This window comes from Pogona vitticeps, chromosome 2, assembly GCF_051106095.1.
Source record: "Pogona vitticeps strain Pit_001003342236 chromosome 2, PviZW2.1, whole genome shotgun sequence".
NCBI classification, from domain to species: Eukaryota; Metazoa; Chordata; class Lepidosauria; order Squamata; family Agamidae; genus Pogona; species Pogona vitticeps.
Window position 1 is genome coordinate 295,362,602 of NC_135784.1, and position 17,785 is coordinate 295,380,386.

At 44.0% G+C, this 17,785-nt stretch overlaps 1 protein-coding gene across 1 annotated transcript in view; it reads left to right on the forward strand.

The window, feature by feature from the left end:
• The window catches only part of GOLPH3 (golgi phosphoprotein 3), a 40,470-nt gene extending 25,219 nt beyond the window's left edge, over positions 1-15,251 (forward strand). Inside the window, exons 3-4 of the mRNA XM_020807104.3 lie at positions 1,384-1,498; positions 13,216-15,251. Of these exons, the coding sequence (XP_020662763.3) occupies positions 1,384-1,498; positions 13,216-13,640 (540 nt within the window). The 3' untranslated portion in view covers positions 13,641-15,251. The remainder of the gene's footprint in view (positions 1-1,383; positions 1,499-13,215) is intronic.
• The last annotated feature ends 2,534 nt before the right edge of the window (positions 15,252-17,785 follow it).

The following is a 17,785-nucleotide window of genomic DNA, read 5'->3' on the forward strand; positions in this document are numbered from 1 at the left end:
TTCCTTTTATTTATTTATTTTTTTGCCAAATGTTACCTTCTTTATACATTCTCTCATATAACTATGCATCACTCTTTTTTACCTGTTACTAGTAACCTCCTCTGTGATATGAGTCTTTCTAAAGAGTTGTGGCTGCCTTTTCCCCTCCTTTCTTCCCTTTATTGATCTGTTAGAAAATTCAGATTCAGAATACATCTGAAATAAACATGTGTGCTTTTCTGTTTTCCTCTTCTGTGATTGTTGCTCCCCCCCCTGCCCCAATTCAGAGTTCTGATGTTTATACTGTAGGAATCTTGAATGAATGGGACTTGTTGATTTCATAGGTCATCCTCTATGGCAGTGGTCCGCAACCTTGGGCCTCCAGATGTTCTTGGACTTCAACTGCCAGAAATCCTGGCCAGCAGAGATGGTGGTGAAGGCTTCTGGGAGTTGTAGTCCAACAACATCTGGAGGCCCAAGGTTGGGGATCACTGCTCTATGGCACTGGTTCTTAACCTTGGATTACTCAGGAGTTTTGGACTGCAACTCTCAGAAGCCTTCACCACCAGCTGTGCTGACTGGGGTTTCTGGGAGTTGCAGTTCAAAAGCATCTGAGTAACAAAGGTTAAGAACCACTGCTCTATGGCAACCTTTCCCAAATGGGTGCCGCTAGATATTTTGGACTACAGCTCCTATCATCCCTGATGATCAGCCACATTTGCTGGGAGAAATAGCTAGTTGTAGTGCAGAACAACTTATAGTCCAGGTTGGAAAAGCTGGCTCTATGATAGAATTTGGTTTCATGGCAACAAGAGATAGGTTATTAATTAAAACAATTGTTTTCCATTACGAAACCTATTGACTATTTTAGTAAATACATAACATACTAATGTAAATACAGGTACATACATTTTCTTCTTTGTTTGAAGGAATAGTTTTGATGTACTTACTCATTATTTCTCCATAGTTTCATTCTTTTTAATTCATACAGTTTTAGATTTACTAATTTTGGTGTAATTATTCTGCACTGAAGTTCTTAATATAATCTACAGGATGAAATTTGTACCATGTTTAGTGTTTGGTCAAAGACCTGTTATAAACTTTCACTATAAACTAAATATGTATGTTTATGAATGGAAGGGTTTGTTGGCTTAATGGATACATAATCAAAATGTACTTGAGCTAGATGGCCTGACAATATAGGTCTTCAGATATGTTGAAGATAGTTATGATTGTGAAAAGGTTTGACAGCAGCCCAAGAAGAGGTAGAATTCCAGTACTGAACCTTAAGATGCAGTATGTAGTACTATTCTATTGCATGCACACAATTATGATCCTTGGTGTTTTAAAAAGCCACAAGCGAAAGTTGGGGATGCCGAAGTGAACTCTTCTGTTTCCCATCAGGTAATCTGTAAATCAGATGCTCCTACAGGGGATGTTCTACTTGATGAAGCTCTGAAGCACATTAAGGAAACACAACCTCCAGAAACAGTGCAGAACTGGATAGAACTGCTTAGTGGTAAGAAACATCTATAGTAAATATACATTTTTGAATGTTTAAGAAGCTATTTTGAGCTGCCACACTTCACTAGCTTTTAGGCAATGATTTTTCAGATTTAGAGCTTAGTATATTTCCTTTAATGTGATTTCATCTGTCCAAATAACATTGAGCAACTTTGAATGCTATTAAGGTTAGTTCTAAATATTGATCTTCAGTAGTGGAAATCTTAAGGGTGGTAGTGACCATATGTAGTTAATGCACCTTCCAAATGATAGGCTTATTGGGTTATGAACAATACAGTTGATCTGGTTTGTGGGGGAGCGGGGTTGGTCATACTTGTGGGAATTTGCAGTGGCTTACTCCTCATGTTTGATTACTTGCTACTCAGGAGGGCTGTCCTGTTCTCTCATGATCAAAATTACTTCTCTTTTGGCTTCTCACATTGCTTCTGTTTCTAAGTTCATGTGCTCCAGTGGTGATTTATTTATTTTTATTTATTTATTTATTTATTTTATTTCTATTCCGCCTATCTGATCATATTAGACCACTCTAGGCGGCTGATTCATCTATACTTCTGGTCTTTCATCATATTTACAGTATAATATGCAAGTCTACCCTTTAAATTTATCTGCTCTTTCGTGCGTTCTTAGTAGCTGTTGATGCCTTACAGAGCTGGTGTTTCTTTGTTTGAGAGAAGCAAGCAGGACTGAAGGAACCAGGAAAATGTTGAAAGGGCTGGTGGTAGAACACCCGTTTAGACTGCAGAATGTCATTATGGAATTCAACTGATATATATTCATATAGATCCCTTAACAAATATTTGAGTGTTGACAGTATTCATTGTACAATCATTTTCTGGAAGACAAAGTAAAAATAAGCAATGTTTTGAACCATTTTCATATAATTCCTAAAAGTCTTGAGTTGCATTGCTAACTTGTGGCTTTGTTTTGCCGTATTTTGGACTTCCATTTGAAATGCACCAGGAGCTGTTGGATAGTATTGAAAATCAAGTACTGCTTGTGCCATAGGTGAATCATTATAACTGAAGAGCAAGTGGCTGGGAGCTCTTTGGTGCTAACATGTTTCTAAAGTGTGCCGTGTTCCTGACTTTTCTCAATTATAGTTGTTCAACTTGATTTCCATGTCTCCTGAAAAACAAGCCTGTGTTGTGTTGGTGTTAAATGTTTTTAGATCTTGATTCTGTTTTGGTTGAAGCAGTAAAATAGTGTTATTTCTGGACTAGAAGGAAAATGTTGAGTACCAAGTACAGAAATGAAGAAGAATTCTGATTGGTTGCAATTTCAGTGTAAATTCAGAATGCATAGACACAGTTTCATGAGCTGTCCATGGGAAATTATTCTGTATTTCTGTTCCATAATACTGTACATGTGTGTTCTCAATTCATAAGACAGTGTTCTTGGAGTTAATTTTTCAAAATACAGTAATCATTTTTAGCATGACAGTGGCATTGCATAGCAATTTAGAGAGTGAGCTAAGTATCTATACTTAATGTATCTATTCCTTGGCTGAAATCTCAGTTCAGCCATGAATATACCACATGCCTTTCAGAGAGGATAAAAATCAGTTAGTTTATTTTAGAAAACTAAAAACAGGTATTTAAAATTTAGTTCTATTTGCTTCATTTAAATTGAATTTATTTTTATTTGTGTTGTTAAAATGCATTTTCTTGAGGGGAAAACCCGTATGTGATGAGTTGTCATGTAAATTGTTTTATAGATCAAATGCCTAATTATGAAATAGGGATTATAAATTCTAATTCTGTATTATGAAACAATTAATTTGTATATTTTTAAAAGGTTTATAAATGGGGCTTATTTTGAAAGGATTTAATCTAAATTGTATAGGTTAACCTTTCTGTCTCCCATAGAACTTAATCTAATGGAGATCACCAGAAGGCTTTCAAACTGCTTGTCTCTAGTTTGACTATCTCCAGAGATACGTACAGTGTTGCATTCCTATGGGCGAAAAAAGTCACTTACCAGGTAGCTCCCGAGACCAAGGAGCGTCTGTAACAACGACCCAGAATGCTGCCTGCCCACGCCGTATTCATCCGCCTCTTTGGCACGCCCAGGGCTTCTCCCCCGGATGTTTGAGTTTGGCTGTTCTATTCGATCTTGGTGCTATTTCCTCCTAAGGGGTGTGTGTGAGCACAATGCCGAATAGCTGAGAGGTGGCAACCCTCTCAGGGTTTATTATTAATAAAATGCCCCCCTCCGCCTGCCTCTCAGCTGGTTGCCGCCTCTCAGCTGTTCGGCGCTCTGCTTACACACACCCCTTAAGAGGAAACGGTGCCAGGATCCAATAGAACAGCCCCTCTGCCTGCCTCTGAGCTGTTCTATTGGATCCTGGTGCTCCTAAGGGGTGTGTGAGAGTGTCAGGGTCCAATAGAACAGCTGAGAGGAGGGCAGAGGGTGCTGTTCTATTGGATCCTGGAGTTATTTCCTCCTAAGGGGTGTGTGTGAGCAGAGCGCCGAACAGCTGAGGCAGCAACCAGCGGTGACGACCATGGCATGGCTGCCGCCTCTCAGCTGGTTGACGCCTCTCAGCTGTTCAGTGCTCTGCTCACACACACCACTTAGGATGGGGTGGGCAATTAATTTCTGTAGGGGGCCATATGAAAAATCTGAACTGTGTTCGGGGGCTGAACCAACTTTACTTAAAAATGAAATGAAACTGTGATGCTTGTTTTTATTTTAAACTTGTTAATCTTCACAAATACTACGGGATTTTAAAATCAATGTCCAAATAGCAACAGTGCTTTGGGACAAGGTGGAAGCAAATTGTACCAGGCTCATTTCTCAGTTCGTCCCTAACCAAGTTTGCTGAGGCGCTCAGTGCATTTTCAAGCAGCCTCTGCACAGCTGTTTGGTCATGTGAACGCGGCCGGACCTGACACAAAAGCTGTCTCCTGGTTCAACCTGAGCATGACCTGGGGAGGGAAGCCAAAAGGAAGCCCTGAGCGTCTTCTGCACAAAGTCATGCCATCTCCTAAAATTCAGAGAGGCTGCCTCTTAAATTGCCTTTGCCTGGGCTCAAGCAGAAATCTCTCCTCCACTTTCTCCACGACACCACATCAGGTGGGGAGGGCTGCGGCCAGGTATTCCTTGGTGGGGAACTGGCTCTCTGCACATGCTCAGAGGTACCCTTGTCCTGCCCAAGCCGCCCGTCTTGTGCGGTCTGTCTCGGTACATTCGCGCAATGGAAGGGAAAGAAGGGGGGGAAAGAGACAGAGAGACAGAGAGGGAAAAAGGCAGAAGATGAGACTAAGGCGAACAAATGTCTTTCGCAGCACAACAAACCCGTTCGCCTGTTCAGGGCCTGTGAGGCTGCTAGCCTCGAAACACAGACACAGACACAGACACAGACACAGACACAGACACACACACACACACACACACACACACACACACACACACACACACACACACACACAAATGAGGGGCCTTGGAGAGGAGCAGAGGCAAAGGCATCACCTTCTGCCCCTTCTTCCTCGCAATGGCTGCCCCACTTCCCTCGCCCGGCTGCCACTCACGGGCACCACGGTCGCCGGAGGCCATGACAGCACCACTCTCCCGCCACCGCCGCCAACCCCGCCATGGCTGCCCCAACGAGCTGAGAGGCAGGGCCGTGGTGGCGATGACGGTGCTTGGGCCTGTCAGGCCGGCCCAGGCATGGGCAGGCAGAGGAAGAGACTGAGGCGGGCTTCGGAAGCCCATCCATGAGGGACGAAGGCAGTTCCCTCCACTTTCCCTCAGCCGCCCGCCCGGCAGAGAGGCAGCCCTTTGGGCTTTCACTCAGCAGCGACCCGCGGGCTGGATAAGAATGGCCCGCGGGCTGGACTTTGCCTAGGTCTGCCTTAGGAGGAAACAGCGCCAGGATCCAATAGAACTGGACGCAAACATCTGGGGGAGAAGCCCCCCATGTGCCAAAGAGGTGGAGGCGGATGAATGCAGCAGGCGGAGGGGGCGGTATTCCGGGCCCTTGTTACAGATGCTCCTTGATCTCCAGGGCTACCTGGTAAGTGACTTTTTTCACCTATAGGAATGCATTAATTAAATTTCAGTGCATTCCTATGGGAAACTATGCCTCGCAAGATGAACATTTCACAAGACGACACGACCCGCAGAATGAATTGTTTTTGTCTTGCGAGGCATCACTGTAACTACTTAACAGCTATGGGGGGATTTTGTAGGTGTTTATGTAAGGTTTGAGTAACTGCTGTTACTGATTATTAAAGTGTCAGAGCATATCTAGGTTGCCATGTTGGGTGTATGACTAGGTACATGACTGAGATGTGTTTCCACCCTTTGGCAGTTAGTTGCAATTAGCTATGGCAAGTTATGCAAACCTTGTATGAACAATAGTAGGACTTTGGCCAGTATATGAAGAGGAGAAATATCACTTGATCAACCTTATATTTCAACTCTTAATTTATTCTTGAATTTTCCCCACCATTACACACAGTGGTGCCTCGACTTACGAATGCCCCTACTTACGACCATTTCGAGTTACGACCAGCTCTGGCCACAAAATTTTGTTTCTATTTGCGACTGGAGCTTCCACATACAAACAGAAAAAGGCAGGGAGAAAAGGCAGGAAATTCAAATTTCTAACTAGGTGGCGATGAAGCTGCTTCTTTGTAGCTCTTTCGCCCCAGCAATTAGAGAGTGTGCGTCATTGTCGGAGGCTTGGGACTGCCTCCTTCTGCTTCTGAGAGTGTGTGTGTGTGTGTGTGTGTTTGCAGGGAGGCTTTGGGCTGCCTTGTAAGGTAAGGTGCTGTTTTCTGCTTTTTAAAAACTGTTCTGAGTGTTTTTGCAGTGTGGTTTTGAGCTGGGGGGTTATGTTTCTGTGCTGTGATGGGTCTTGGGGGTTTTGTGTTTTGGTCCCCCCCCAATTTCTGATTGTCTTTGAGGGTTTGGTTGCTTTTTGGATTTCCCCCCCATTTCCTAGGAGTCTTGGGGGGGTTCCTTGCTTTTTTGATTTTTCCCCCATTTCCGATGGGTCTTCGGGAGTTTGTTTGCTTTTCAGTTTTTCCCCCTAATCTTCCACGATCTGTTTGATTGCTTTTTGCTTTGTCTTGTTTGCATTTGCAGTGGGTCTTGCGTGGTTGATTGGTTTGTGGTTTGTTTTCTTTGCATTAGATCTTCCATGCTTGATTGCTTTTTGCTTTGTCTTGCTTGCATTTGCAGTGGGTCTTGCACGGTTTATTGGGTTTTGGTTTGTTTTCTTTGCATTTGCAATGGGTCTTGCACGGTTGTTTGGGTTTTGGTTCATTTTCTTTGCATTAGGTCTTCCACGCTTGATTGCTTTTTGCCTTCTCTTGTTTTCATTTGCAATGAGTCCTGCGTGGTTGATTGCTCCCTCCCCTTTTTGGCTGGAAGGAATTAATTGTGTTTCCGACCGGTCTTGCTGTGATTTTTTTTGGGGGGGGGTGATTATTTTATTCGGCCAGAACGGATTAATGAGATTTCAATGCATTCCAATGGGAAATGGTGCTTTGACTTATGGCCATTTAGACTTACTCCCATCTTCCTGAACCAATTAAGTTCATAAGTTGAGGCACCACTGTAATGATATAATGTTGGAAATTCTTCAGAACCATGTTAAAATCACCAGGATTGCTTTTGAGAGTTTTCTTGAGCACTATAGCCCTAACTACTGTTCCCCAGCAACTCTGTGTAGACAAAGTGAAGTCTTTATTTCTCTCTCTGAAGGTCCTTGGCAAATAATAAAGTGGATTTGTATTTAATCACATGACTCCCCCAGTGCACTCCTGCTTGCTATAACCTTAATACGTATTTTTCACAGTGTCCTTTACCAGATTGACTGCTTTGCCAATAATTCTCTATTCATTGACACTTCTAGTGTCTGAAAGTGCTCATTTTCAGACACTGGAAATGTCAATGAATAAAGAATTATGGGAGGTGTAGTCGATCTGGGCAAGGTGGTTGTGAAGGATATATATTAAAGATATAGCAAAAAAGGCTGCACTTTCTGAGTGTCAAATCATATAATTGTATTTAGTATTTGACTTCCAATTTGCCCTGATGCCTTATAAAATAAATACAGTGGTGCCCCGCATAGCGACGATAATCCGTTCCAGAAAAATAGTCGCTATACAGATTCGTCGCTATGCGGGGCAAAAAACCCCATAGGAACGCATTAAACCCCATTTAATGCATTCCTATGGGGGAAAAAACCCACAGTTCAGCGAAGATCCTCCATAGTGTGGCCATTTTGGCTGCCTGTTAAGCGAGGAATCCGTCCCAGAAAACAGCGGGCGGCCATATTAAAACCGCCGATCAGCTGTTAAAAATGCATTGCTTTGCGATGATCGGTTCCCCAAGCAGGGAACCGATCATGGCAAAGCACCGCCAGCCAGCCAGCCAGCCCCGGACGCCCGGTTTCCATGGCTGGGCGAGAGCGAGGGGGAGGGAGCGCGGCCATCTCCAGCCAGCGAGGGCTCGGAGGCAGGCAGCCGGGAAGGGGCGTGCCACTGACGTCCAGCCAGCCCTGGACGCCCGGTCTCCATGGCCTGGTCTCCATGGCCGGGCGAGAGCGAGGAGGAGGGAGTGCGGCCATCTCCAGCCAGCGAGGCCTCGGAGGCAGGCAGCCGGGAAGGGGCGCGTCACTCACCGCAACCCAGCCAGGCAACCCCGGATGCCCGGGGTCTTTGGCGGGTCACAGACGGGGCGAGGAGGGGGTCTCTGGCGCGCCGCCCCCCGTCCAACCGCTGCCAGCCTGATCCCAGTCCCAGGCGGGCGCCTCCTTTGCAGTGCTCTGGCTCGGTGCCCACCCTACGGGTGCAGGCAGGGATCGGGTCCAGGCCCTTCCCTCACTCCTCCCGAGGCGCCAATCTGGAGCACCCCCGCTCCCCCCCAAAGGCCTGCCCGTCAGCTGTTCCAAAAGGCGAGCCTTTGGGCTGCACGCAGGGAAGCGCTTCCCCACGAGCAGCCCAAAGGCTCGCTTTTTGGAACAGCTGACGGGCGAGCCTTTGGGCTGCTCCCGGAGAAGCGCTTCACTGCGAGCAGCCCAAAGCCACAACTGACAGGCGGGCCTTCTGGCTGCTCGCGGCGAAGCGCTTCTCTGGGAGCAGCCCAAAGCCACAGCTGACGGGCGGGCCTTTGGGCTGCTCCTGGGGGAGCGCTTCCCCGTGAGCAGCGCAAAGCCTGTTTTTTGGAACAGCTGATCATCGCAAAGCGAATTTTCCCCATAGGGGCCATCACAAAGCGATCGCTCTTGTGATGGCAAAAAGTCCATCGCAAAGCGATTTCATCGCTAAACGGAGCGATCGCTATGCGAGGCACCACTGTAATGTTACTAGCAAAATAGACTGGTTCAAAGGAATGCATGTAGTCCTTAAAGTATTTAATGAGTGGAATGAAGTGCTGGTACTGTATGTATGTAATTTGTTTAATTATAGGTCTAGAGTTGGGGTGTTTGGTTGTATGAGTGAAGGGGAAGCAGAAAGGAAGATTGTTATTAATATTTCTATGGAAATTGATGTGCAGGGAAACAGATTGAGAACATATATTTTTGTAGGAAAAGCAGGGAGTGGTACTAAGTGATTAACCACAACCCTAACTATTGGTAACCATTCATGCTTAGTAGTTTCTGAGTTGTATAACACTATGTATTTTCAAACTGTACAGTATTTTCTTTTTAATTTTAAAAGCTTTAGTCATACATTTACAGAATTCTGCATCATACTTAGTACAAGTGCTAGATGCATGAAATACTTCCTTTCCTGCATGACTGGTATGACAGGCACCAAAATCATATTGTTCGTTCGTTCGTTCGTTCGTTCGTTCGTTCTTCTTTCTTTCTTTCTTTCTTTCTTTCTTTCTTTCTTTCTTTCTTTCTTTCTTTCTTTCTTTCTTTCTTTCTTTCTTTCTTTTTCTTTTCTTTTCTTTTCTTTTCTCTCTCTCTTTATTCATTTATTTAATAAATACTCTAAAAATTGCCATCAGGACCCACAGTTGATGTTATTTCAATTAAAAGCCTTCTGGAACAGGAAGGTTTTGACCTGGCACCGAAATGTCATCAGCATCGACGCCAGATGAATCTCAATTGGGATGGGGTTCCATAGTCTGTGGGCAGCTACTGAAAAGGCCTTTTATCTACAAGTCATCCCTCTTACCTCCTTGAGGAATGGCTCTTTCAAAAGGGCCCCCTGGCTAGATGTTAACTGCCAGGTAGGTTCCTATGCAAGGAGGCGGTCCATCAGGTATCCAGGGCCCACACTGTTTAGGGCTTTATAGGTCAAAACAAGCACTTTGAATTGGGCCCGGGCAGCAACAGGTAGCCAATGTAATTTAAAAAGAATCAGCTTGATGTGTCCCCTAGTGGTCCCACCATTCACCAGCCGTGCAGCTCGATTCTGGACCAGTTGCAGTCGTCGGACCATCTTCAAAGGCATCCCCACGTAAAGCGCATTGCAGTAATCTATGTGAGATATTACCAGTGCTTGTTTAACTGTCATGAGGCTCCGCTCGTCCAGGTAGGGGCGTAGCTGGTATAATTTCCACAGCTGAAGAAAGGCGCCCCTGGCCACCAAGTCCACCTGGGCTTCCAGAGTTAGACTGGGGTCCAGGAGCACCCCCAGGCTGTGGACCCTGTCCCTTAGGGGGAAGATAACCCCATTTAGGGCAGGGAAATGGCCCTCCAGCCTGTCCGGTGAAGCACTAAGAGCACTTCTATCTTGTCTGGATTGAGTTTCAGTTTATTAACCCTCATCCAGTCCATTATCAGGTCCAGACACGAGTTCAGTAGAGAAACCGCCTCACCTGAATTGGTGGAAAACGAGAGGTAGAGCTGAGTGTCAGCAGCATATTGCTGACTCCTCAGCCCAAACCTCCTGATGACCTCTCCCAGCGGTTTCATGTAGATGTTAAAGAGCATGGGGGACAGTATTGAGCGCTGAGGAACCCTGTAACATAAACGCCATGGGACAGAGCAACTGTCCCCCAGCACCACCCTCTGGACACGGTCAGCTAGGAAGGAGCAGAACCACCGTAAAGCGGTGCTCCCAACCCAGCCAGCCTATCCAAATTACACCATAGTTGATGGTGTCGAAAGCCGCTGAGAGGTCCAGGAGTATCAACAGGGTCACACTCCCCCACCTCTCTCCTGGCAAATGTCATTGTACAGGGCAACCAAGGCAGTCTCCGTACCAAAACCCGGCCTGAAACCCGATTGAAATGGATCCAGAAAATCCGTTTCATCTAGCAGCGCCTGGAGTTACCCGGCCACAACCTGCTCCAACACTTTGCCAAATAACGGAGGTTCGGTAGTTAACCACCAGCCTTGGGTCCAGGTTAGGCTTTTTTAGGAGTGGCTGAATTACCACCTCTTTCAAGGTGATAGGAACCACTCCCTCTCTCAAGGAGGCATTCATGGCCTCCTGGACCTAGGTGCGAACTCCTCTGGCAGATCTTCCAATTAGCCAAGATGGGCAAGGGTTGAACGGAGTTGTGGTAGAACAGACAGATCCAAGCACCCTGTCCACATCCTCAGGTCTCAACAATTGAAACTCATCCATTAATACTTGACCTAAGCACGGCACACTGGACACATTCTCTGATTCTGCAGTAACAATGGAGTCCAACCCACTGCGAATCTGAGCGATTTCCCCCTCAAAATGAATGGCAAACTGATCACAGCGAGCTGATGAGCAGTCCGGGACCTCCACCGGATTTCCCGGTTGAAGAAGATCCCAGACCACTCAAAACAGCTCTGCTGGATGACATTCTGAGGAAGCAATACGGCTTGAGAAATATTGCCGTTTCACCAGCCATATTGCCACAAAACAGGCCCGATAATGGGCTCTAAGTTGTGTTCGATCGGACTCCCAGTGGGAGTTCCTCCACCTGCACTCCAGCCGTCTCCCCTCTCGCTTCATCGCCCGCTGTTCAGAAGTATGCCAAGGAGCTGTCTGGGCTCTGTGTGCAGGGAGAGGGCGCTTAGGCACAATCATGTCAACCATTGGGGTCATCTCCGTATTCCATAGGGTGACCTGAACTTCGACAGGAGCGCCGACCATATCAGACAGATAATCCCCCAGAGCATTCAGGAAACCATCTGGATCCATTAGTCTCCAAGGGGGGATCATCTTAATAGATCCCCCACCCTTGCAGAGGGGAGAAGAAGCTAATAGAGTAAACTTGACCAGGAAGTGGTCTGACCATGATAATGGTGTCACAACTAGTCCCTCCACATCCAAACCACCATCTTCCAGTCCTGTTGAGAAAACCAGGTCCAAGGCATGGCCCTTTTTATGTGTTGGGCTGATGACACATTGAGACAGCCCCATGGTGGCCATGAGGTCCTGAGCCGTTCCAGTCAAGGCAGCCTCGGCATGGATGTTGAGGTCCCCCAGCACCAACAGCCTGGGAGTCCTCAACACCAGGTCCGAGACTACCTCTGTCAGCTCAGGCGGAGAGACTGTTGGTACACAGCAGGGTGGGCGGTACACCAACAGAATCCCCAATCTGTCTCATAAGCCCAACACACAATACAGGCCCTCGAGACGACCTCTTAAAGGGATAGGAAGCCTGATCAAAGAGATAGAACTCCTATAGACTATAGCAACTCCCCCGACCCTCTGAGCGACATTGGTGCTGGACCAAGTACCCAGGCGGACACAACTGGGAGAGGGGGACACCACCCTCCTCTCCCACCCAGGTGAGCACCCTTATCCAAAATTACATCATCGATGAGGGCAGTTTTGTTTTATACTGACCTGGCATTCATCAACAGCACCCTGTGGCTCGAGGGTTTGCTGATATGGCCACCTGATACCGTCTGGTTTGGGGTAGGACTAGAAGAGGAGATAGATGTAAGATATCTAACCTCTCTTCTCCTATGTGGGCATGTTCTACCCCCACCACTAAAATATGTATTTCTGCTGATTTATTCAAATGGAGCACTTGTTTTAGGTTTTCTTGTAGTTAAGAGATTTTGTCACAAGGTGTCACCATGCAACTGAAAAAGTCAAAACTGATGAAAATATTTCAGACATGTTTTAGCTAAATTTTTGATGAGCAAGGATTTTTCTTTTTGTTTATCTTAAGAGTTGTTGCAATGGGAATGAAATAAACAATGTATATAGTTTCATTGGTGAGTAGATGGTTCCAAATAAGAGGGAGAAGCCAAAAGTGCATTGAATGAGAAGAGTGCCATTTTGGCATTTAATTTTTTATGGTGGTCTTTGTTAAACTGCTTCTCACAACCTTCTCTGTTGCAAGGCTTATCAAACCGTTTCATGGATGTAATAATTAGCAGCTTTTGCTTCTTTCCTTTTAGGCGTTTACCACATGTTGTCTGCACATAAGCATGTATGTCGTAAAACAGTATGAAACAACTTAGTTGGCATTGGAAGATGTGGTGGACATCTCAAATTACGTTAAAATCGCATTTCACCTAATCTATCAGGATATTTTAGAGGCTCGCTTAGGAACGGCTTAGGGGGCTACACAATGGCACATTGAGTCTTTCATCATGGAACTCTTCTAAGCTGCCCTGCTTAGAACATTGCTGCATAGTTTGTCCATTTGCATCATCTGTTTTCTATACAAAAATGAGAGAAGATAATACTTAATGTTTTTCCTGATGTTCTTGTATTAATGCCTGCTATGCTGTCTCATTTTCCTATCTGAATAATTGTTGTTAGTATCAGCTGAATATTCAGGGGGCTTTTTTGCCTTTTTTTTCAGGTGAGACGTGGAATCCATTAAAATTGCACTACCAGTTAAGAAACGTACGTGAACGATTAGCCAAAAACCTAGTGGAAAAGGGGGTTTTGACTACGGAGAAACAGAACTTTCTCCTCTTTGACATGACCACACACCCTCTCACCAACAACAACATTAAGCAGCGCCTCATCAAGAAAGTTCAAGAAGCTGTTCTTGACAGATGGGTGAACGACCCCCACCGCATGGACAAACGCTTGCTGGCTCTCATTTACTTAGCCCATGCATCTGATGTCCTTGAGAACGCTTTTGCCCCCCTTTTGGATGAGCAGTATGACCTAGCTACAAAGAGGGTACGGCAGCTCCTGGATTTAGACCCTGAAGTTGAATGTATGAAGGCCAACACAAATGAGGTTCTGTGGGCTGTTGTAGCAGCCTTCACAAAATAACTGCAGTTAGATTGCTCAAGTGTTCTTCTTTCCATTTCATGTAAATCAGTTTTACCTTCTATTGATGATCCATGTTCTCTGACATCTGTATCTCTGTCACTCATATGATGAAAATCTGCTCTCATTCATTCGAATGGTAGGTGGTGTGTTCTGTTTTGTGTGTATGTGTGTGCGCGTATGTCTACTACAGGATTCTGCTGGTACACGAGAGCTTCCTAAACATACTCAGCAATCACATGGCGTTCTGTTTCTTAGCAGATTTAAGTTACTTTATTGGAATATGAATTGTGCTCTATCTTCCACTGGAGTGTTTTCATGCTGAAAGCCCTTCCTAAGAGAGATTCAATCACCTGGCCTTCAGTTGATTCAGCTGTGTGATCTGCTGCAGCACTGAACCCTGAATCACAAAGGCATCTTTAAGTCACCAAAGTTAATTATTGGAGCATGGTTTAACAGGCTTTGTTAAATTGTTGTGGCTTCATATGAAATCTTACACGTAAGCCAACTGCAGCGGACTGAAGAATATTACAACAGCAGAACTTAAAAGATTATGCTTCTTACTAGATATTGGTTTAGAAGTGCTCAAGTAATTTTTAAAATGGGAGTATCTCCAGATTGGCTTATTAAATAGTTCAGCCATCTCATATTTTGCTACTTGGGCAAATCTGTGTTGACTTCTCATTTTAAAATAAAAATACAGAATCCTAAGGCTAGTATAGAAAGGTCCAGTTGTTTCATGAAGCCGTTTTGGTATAGAATACATTCCAGTGTAGTCTGTATATAGTAATAATTGTATAATTAACATATAAGCACATCTTATTAATTTCAGTAAATTTCCAAAGTGAATTAATTTTACACCTAGCAATCTATTTTTTGTTTTCATCCATTGCCTCTTGGTGAAAAGATGGGTCTCCTGTAAGGTATAAATGTATGTGTGAGAGACACGCGCGTCTGTAACACCTTTTTAAAATGTTTTTGGAGTTTGTGCCATCCAGGTACAATCTGCCTATGCATTGCCTTTATAGCATTTGTTGTATGATGAGACCACTCTATCGTGTGTTATATATTTTTTGGAAGAGGCTTGTGACCAGTACAGTTCTTGGATGCAGTTTTCAGTTTTTGTTTGTACACGTTAATATTGTGTCTCATGTCATTAATCTACTTAACACATAAAAAATCAGCTGTCAATCTTAGCAAGTGTTGCATGTAAATTGTTAGCAGATGATTATTACAGTTCAGACAATTAAGACTTCTGTAGTAGGAAGCTCTACTATGTTTTAATTTTTATATACAATTATGCTGATTAGCACATTATTGTAAAATATATAAGCAGGCTTTTTAACGTTTATTACCTCTTTACCATTGCTCATTCTGGCTCCATTCACAATGTAAATATTATGCATTGGACAAATTAAAGACAGACCTTTTTTTCTTTTTGTTTCAGATAACAGAACACACTAATAGCAGGGCAGGTGTCTACAAAATTTTGGTTAACACTGAAAGCAGAAAATACTAAATATATAACTGTAGTTGAAAGTTAAAGGGATACCCAATCTGTATACTAGCTTTTTACCTACAGTAAATAAACTATGATCTTGAAAGTGCCTGAAACAGAGCAAGCATGTAATTTTGTATTTTGTCTTCCTGATTGTAAAAAAAAAAAACATGCTAATGTCATAAAAGCAAATTCTGATCAGTACCCTGATCTTCTCATTACTGGGAAAGCTTGAAAGTAGTGTGATTCCCATATTTGCAGCCCCTTAGCTGATCAGATTGTTAGATGAAGACACAAGTTAGTTCTTTGAACTGACATTTTCAGTCCTCTCTGACTTTGCAACATGAAGAAGAAATCTTGGTTATCTTGAAGTTTCAGAAGATGGATTCTCTTCCTTTCTATAGATACTGGGATGTGAAAAATTAAAAATTACAGAATCATTTTTCTAGGTGATGGATTGGTATACAGTATTTAGGATTTTTTTCAGATTTTTAAACACAAAGTCTGTGAGATTTGAGGGCTGCTGTTCATGTTACTGGTTAAGGATACTCTAGCACACAAATGCAAAATGTGTTACTTAACTATAGCTCTCTTGTGCACTCAGTATAAGCTCTGCTAACTAAGAGTAATATTATTGCAGGCCAACAGCATGAATTTGCAAGCATATTTGACACCAAGTCTGTTCTGTCCAGAACTGGACACACAGTCTGTTGAGCTCTCATTTTTATACAAATTCAGGAAGACTATTGAGACAAAGTATTGATTTCTTGAAATAATAAAACAGGGAAATCAGCAATGTGAACAAATCAAAATCTTTAGATGTATAGGTGTAACATAGTTTCTGTAATTTTGTTTTCACATTGCATCTGGAAAACTACTTGGAAAGCTGTATGCTTGAGGAATGTTGAGATGGAAGGGAAAAGTTGCACTCTGGCTTCTGGGAACCCTTTTTTGACTTCTGGTCTTGAAACAGTTATTGATATTATCTTTACATCCATGTGGAGGCAGAAGCCTGCTGCATTCTTAGTACTGTAAGTAGTTGAGACAAACTGAATTCAGGGAGTCATGATGTGATGACAGTTAAGCAATAATTGGTTGTCTGTGATTGCTGATAAAATTTCAGCAAATATTCAGAGAAATTTTGTTTATATAGGAATAAAAGCTAAGACAATGTTAATGGAGTTCGCTTCTACACATTTTTTCCAGACTGGTCAGCACCATGGGGCGAAAGTTTGAAAGTGTGGGACAAGTGCCTGGCATTACAGCGATTGGCAGATTTATTCTGCGTGGCATTCGTTATTGCACTGTCGTAGTTCAGGAACATGGTAAAGCTCTTCAAAACATCTTGACCTCTCTCTCGGCAAAGCTTTGTGAAACAGCTGCTTGAAGATCTCTAAAGATGTGCCAAGGTGTGATGGCAGTCTTGACAGAATGCGTTGACAGTATTATCATTCTCAAGGCTGTCATGGTGTGGTTTCCCACATAATCTTGCAAAATGTCAGGCATCAGAAGGCCTTGGTCTTTATCACATCTGCTAGATATCTGCTTCTTGCATTCATCACATGCCTAATGGTGAACTGGGTGCAAATACAACTAGGGAGTTTACATTTGTTGGTTGTAGAAAACTGTTTCATTGTGAATAGACCCAACTGGAAGAGTAACTAACACCTTGTTACAGTTTCCACCTATGTACTTGTATGCATGTGTTTTTTAAATTACAGCGGTGCCTCGACTTACGAACTTAATCTGTTCCGGAAGATGGTTGTAACTCGAAATGGTCGTAAGTCGAAGCACCATTTCCCATAGTAATGCACTGAAATGCAATTAATCTGTTCCGGCCGACGAAAAACACACACACACACACACACACACACACACACACACACACACACACACACACACACACACACACACACACACACACACACACACACACACACACACACACACACACACACACACACACACACACACCCCAAGACCCATCAGAAATGGAGGGGACTCCAAAAAGCAAATAACCCCCCCAAGACTCATTGGAAATGGGGGGGAAACAAACCAACCCCCCAAGACCCATCACAGCACAGAACAGAAACATAACCCCTGAGTCCAAAACCACGCTGCAAATCCTACCCAGAACAGGTTTTAAAAAGTAGAAAACAGCACCTTACATTACCAGGGAGTCCAAAGCCTCCTCCAATCGCACACTCTCTAACTGCTGGGGCGAAAGAGCTACAAAGAAGCAGCCTTCTCACCACCAACAGTTAGCAATTTGAATGTCCTGCCTTTTCCCCCTGCCTTTTTGTGTTTGTAACTGGAAGCTCTGGCCGCAAGTCGAAGCAAAATTTTGCAGCTGGAGCTGGTTGTAACTCGAAATGGTTGCAAGTCGGGATGTTCGTAAGCTGAGGTACCACTATACTCTGCTGCTTGATAAAATCACAGTGAAGGAGATTTGAAATAGAAATTAAGCTTATGCTATCAGTCTGACCCCCCTGCCTCTAAATAAAATGTTCAGCATACAGTGGGGTCTTGACTTGAGAACTTAATCCGTATTGGAAGGCGGTTCTCAAGTCAAAAAGTTCTCAGGTCAAATCTGCATTTCCCATAGAAATGCATTGAAAACCATTTGATCCGTATCTGCTCTTTTCCGTCC